The sequence below is a fragment of the Esox lucius genome, chromosome 3 (assembly GCF_011004845.1).
Source record: "Esox lucius isolate fEsoLuc1 chromosome 3, fEsoLuc1.pri, whole genome shotgun sequence".
Classification (NCBI taxonomy): Eukaryota; Metazoa; Chordata; class Actinopteri; order Esociformes; family Esocidae; genus Esox; species Esox lucius.
In genome coordinates this window covers 14,451,521-14,456,565 of record NC_047571.1, presented here as the reverse complement: position 1 = coordinate 14,456,565, position 5,045 = coordinate 14,451,521, and the positions used below count along the sequence as shown (strand labels likewise).

Below are 5,045 nucleotides of genomic sequence, written 5' to 3'. Positions count from 1 at the left end.
GCATGTTGCTTTTAATTATTTTAACATGTGAACAATGTGGTGGTTTTTTTCAAAAACAGGGTAATGTATAATAGCAACCTTAGGCTGATGTAGCTTTTAAAACAAATTCCTTACCCTGTGCAAGATATGGATCTGGACTGCAACGATCTAGGAAAAAGGTCATGCTGAGTTCTGACAAGTAACCAAGTTAAAAGGGCCCCATGGCCACAGGCTCAGTCCAAGTCACTCCAGACTGTCTTTATCCTAACTCAGGTATATCTAAGGTTGATGGTGGTTGTTTTCTTTTTAAAAACCCACACCAACACACAGTGAATCTGTCACTAGGCAAGATGAATGTGACATTCTATTCATTCTTTTATGAGTATTCCAATGGTTCTACTCATATACTGAGTTGAAACAGTGCATATTTTATAGAAACAGGGGTCTTTATATAGCTGGAATAACTTGTTTTATATGAGTGATTGATTAATTGTACACTACTAACAGTTGAGGTAGATAATGAAGAGATATCCAGAGAATTCATGCAGTGGAATATCTTTATAAATTATTGTCAATTTAAAAGAATGATAAGGAGACATTGTCAACTTCAAAAAAAGCAGTGTGAAAACAGAATTAGTTGCCATGGGGACTGCAATTCAGGAAGTTGTCTGTGGCAAGAAAAAAAGAGAGTACAATTCACATACAGTAAAACAATTATATCACATACAGAAGTTAGTTCAACCACTTCTAAAACCATAAATTCATGTTTCTCATTATAACGCCACGATAGTCACTGATGCGATCCCTGAAATGAATAAAAAAGAAACAATAAAAAGGCAAAATGGACTTTACATTACAACAGTCAATTTTATAGTGGCAACACATTCAGTTACCTTAATAGGTGTTTGTGGCCGACCCTTTTTTGTGAAGCATTGCACAGAGGGGGTTGCTCTCCTTGTGCTCGAGAGGTTCCTGGTTTTGTCTCTGATTGGTGGAAGAGGCCGAGCAGGAGGAGCCCAGTCTGCACAGCTCCCCTTGTTGGCCACAGGAGACCAGGGAGCCGTGACTCTGCTGCAGCCGTGGGCAGTGGAGAGAGCACAGTGCCTGGGCAGACAGTCTCCCCTGAGAGTGGGTTGGTGTCAGGCGGCACTGCTGGGGGATGTGGACGAGGTGGTCCGTGGAGCAGGTCTGGGGCTGGACGTAGGTGGTAACCAGGTTGTGAGCAGGGAAATGAGACTCGGCCATGGGTCGGCTGTACAGACTGCTATGGGACGTCCGGGAGCAGGCTGAGTGATCGCTACTAGAACAGTGGACACAGTCCTGGTACATGGGTATGTTGGCCATGTGCTCTAGCCCGTTGCAATGCATTATGGTCGGAGAGTTCTGGTAGCGGCAGACAGGGCCGCCCATCCTGATCTGAGAGTCAGGCCGGGTCAGGTGGCAGAGCCGCCAGTGGCTTCCGGACCCACTGATGCTGCTACACAGGTCTGGGGGGAGAGAAGACATGAGGTATACGATAGCAGCCTCACAAGGCTTCCACAATATGTGAAGTAAAGGTAAAACATACACAATGAATTAAGTTATAAACCTGCCAATGTACAGCTAGTTTAAGGGCAAGACATCAGCTCCACTGACTTCAGTAAAACCGTCTAAATGTTAAATGAACAAATGTAAATATCTTACCGTGCCCTTGTGAACAAAGAGGCATCGCTTTGGTCTGAGATCCGTGGCTGTGTGGCGCCATGCCAGCCTGGTTCTGCAGAGACGCAGGACAATGACCCAGGGAGTGGCTGCCATGGGCCACACAAGACCCTCCCTGTGGGTGCAGAAGAGATGTCCGGCACGTCGAACAGTGTGACACCACCGCACCCGGAGGGAGTACAAAGCTATTGTTTCTGGACAGATTGCAGGCTTTCCCGGGGGAACATCTAAAATCTAGATCTGAGTAGCTAGGGTTACTTTTGGCCTCCACTAGCCCCAGGCCCAGCTGGCACAACAAACCAGGGGTACTGACCAGCTCTGGACCAGGCAGTGGGAGGTAGACCAGGAAGGGGGTTCTAGACTCCCCTGTGGCCGTGGGAATGGATGGGTTGACTGCAGAACGGGACTGAGTCTCCTCTGTCAAGAGAGGATTATGAGGTGGGAATTGATCACTGGGGACACTGGTCTCTTGTAGCGGCACCACAGGGTGGCACAGAGAAACAGGAGCCACGTCGTCAGTCACTGAAGTAGGGAGAGATGTTGCACAGGAAGACTTGGCTTCTGGCGTAGCTGCAGCAGGACCAGATAGCATTACTTTGTCTAATTTGGTCTCCACAGTGACCACAGAGGGACACATTGGATTTGAAGAGTCCGTGTCAATGGTTACAGCAGTAGGAGTGGAGGCATGGATCTCCACAGACTGTTCTCCAGGAGGGGGACAAAAAGGGCCCACAAATTCAGTGTCCAGTGTTGCTGCAGGAAAGGTACACTGCAGATCAGAGGAATCTCTTGACACTTCATGGACTGAACGTTTGGTCACCACATTCTGCACCTCTTGGATAGCCATATCTGGGGTTCGGGACACAGCGGGAGCCGAATCATGAATCTCCACAGGGGAACGGGACACAGCAGGGGCTGAACCATGAATCTCCATGGGGCCCTTCGATACAACAGGGGCAGAACCATGAATCTCCACAGGGGAATGGGACAAAACAGGGGCTGAACCAGGAAGCTCCATAGGGGACTGGGAAACAGCAGGGGCTGAACAATGAATCTCCATGGGGCCCTTCGATACAACAGGGGCAGAACCATGAATCTCCACAGGGGAATGGGACAAAACAGGGGCTGAACCAGGAAGCTCCATAGGGGACTGGGAAACAGCAGGGGCTGAACAATGAATCTCCAAAGGGGACTGGGAAACAGCAGGGGCTGAACTAGGGAGTTCCATCGCTGTAACTGGGATGGAGGGTGTTGACACCATGGATTTGACTGGAGTAGCGTGGACCTTAAGAGCATGATGCTCCTCAGGCTCAGAGACCATGACGTCTTGTGTCTCTGCCATGGGAGCTCTTGTGTCACACATTGATGAGAAGATGGAACGAACTGCCTCCAGTACAACCCCCACGTCTGCCTGAGCACCCACCACTGAGGCACAGCTGCAATTCGAACACAGAGCGACATCGCACGGAGGTGGAGCAGCCACTGCACTCTCAGCCAATAGGGGATCGGCCTGGAACACAATCATCTCGGGTACTTGCTCTGTCTTCACAATGATCAGAGACTCTGACGGGAGCACACCAGTCCGAATAAGCACCGCGTCCGACTTGTGTCTGATCTCGCTGACGGACACCCGCTCAAAGAGGGCCGAATGGACACGGACGGGGGAGTCACTGGAGCCGAGTGGAGAAGAGCCCCGGGGTTCGTCTGGGTAAAGCCTGCAACGGTACACAGCTAGGTCTCTGGCAATGTCTGTTAGAATGGGACCTGGGGTGAGGGTGATGGTGGTGGCAGAGACCAGCAGGTCACACTCATTCTGATCACCAGTATTAGTGGACCCTGCCAATTCGTCCGTAGCCTGGGTGTCCAAGGGGAAAGGCTCCCTGACGTCCTGACATTTAGCTTCCATCAGCAGGGCCCCCCTCTCCAGGATTGGTTTGGGATGGGGCAATGTTTCAGGACTTTGGGTAGTGTCCTGCAGCTGTTGTTTCGCATCATGATTATTCTTCCTGTAGACTGCAAATAACCATATGTGGGCGTTACAATTTACAATATGAAAACTATAACCCAAATATAATTACACTTGATGGGCATGTTTGGATAAAATGTACAACAACCACATTTTTCATGAGAAAAATGATGTTACTTACCCCAGAGTCCAAACTAAACATGGAGAAGCTGCGTTTAGCACTTATGCTGTACAAAACTGGAATAAACTACCAGAAGATCTTAGACGTGCCCCAAACATATCAATCCAGGTTAAAACCCTTCTCTTCTCACGTGCCTATGACTGAGCACTTAAATTTAACCACACTGTTTAGCCTTATAGCTTTCAATGTTTTTATCTAATTTTTTATCTTTAGGTTTTCTGATTGTATTTTTTATTATTATGATGTATTCATTTGTTTTGATGTTTTCATTTGAGTATTTGTTTTTATGTTATTGTACTTTCATATATTTTTCTTTGTAAAGCACATTGAATTGCTTCGATGTATGAATTGTGCTATATTAATAAACTTGCTTGCTTACATTGAGAGCCTTTTGTAGCCCTAAATTCTTTCATAAGCTCCTCAATTGGCATGCTTGGATTCTCTGAAACAAGATGAAACGTGATAAGGTTTATTATACTGTGGAAATATTTTCATCTGTTTAGTTATCTACATGTTTTTCACTAATGCTAGAAAGAAATAACAATCAAGATCATACAGTTTCTATGTTGCCGTTTGTCCATAGTGGATAGGAGAATGTATATTGTTTTTGATGAACTGTGTCCAGGTGATGTAATTACAGCATTACCTACCATCTCTGAAAATAACAAGCACACTGAAGAAGCTCATAGCAAAAGCAGGAATATTCTCCGGTTGATATTTTACCACAGCCTTGCAGAATCCCTCAAGCATGTCCTTGAAGCCTCTGGGAATAGTCACTCTACATCGGTGAGGCATCTTTGCCGCTATTGAACACGATATATAAATATTTTTTATATATATTTTCTGATAGTGATTTTATTTAATATTTGTATTTTCTTATTTCTTATCTCATGCACTTTGAGATTATTCCTCTATAATGAAGAACGCTTTACAAATGAAATAAATTATTATTATTACAAGCGTATACAACTTCCAAAGTAGAGTCGGTTATTTTATAGTTCCACTTCCAATGGCCAATGTTAAAATCTGCATTTTCTATTATTTCGTTAGGCTACTTACATGTAATCCACCTTCACGTCCAATTATTTTTTGTTGAACTGCATTTCAGTTGTCCAGTGTGCTGAGACAACACAAAAACAAAGTATTTAAAACTAATGAAAAACTTCAGATCATAACACTGAATATTTGCGTCATAATGGGATGTGTATAACCGCGAAA

The 5,045-nt window shown here is 45.4% G+C and overlaps 1 protein-coding gene across 1 annotated transcript; it reads right to left on the bottom strand.

The window, feature by feature from the left end:
* Positions 1-541: 541 nt before the first annotated feature.
* On the bottom strand, positions 542-4,512 carry LOC109615152. Its single transcript, XM_020043744.2, has 5 exons — positions 4,478-4,512; positions 4,207-4,269; positions 1,663-3,693; positions 873-1,466; positions 542-647 (listed from the first exon to the last, which is right to left on the bottom strand). Exons 2-4 carry the CDS (start codon positions 4,256-4,258, stop codon positions 874-876), a joined length of 2,676 nt encoding a protein of 891 aa, XP_019899303.2. The 5' UTR covers positions 4,259-4,269; positions 4,478-4,512; the 3' UTR covers positions 542-647; position 873.
* Positions 4,513-5,045: the final 533 nt, after the last annotated feature.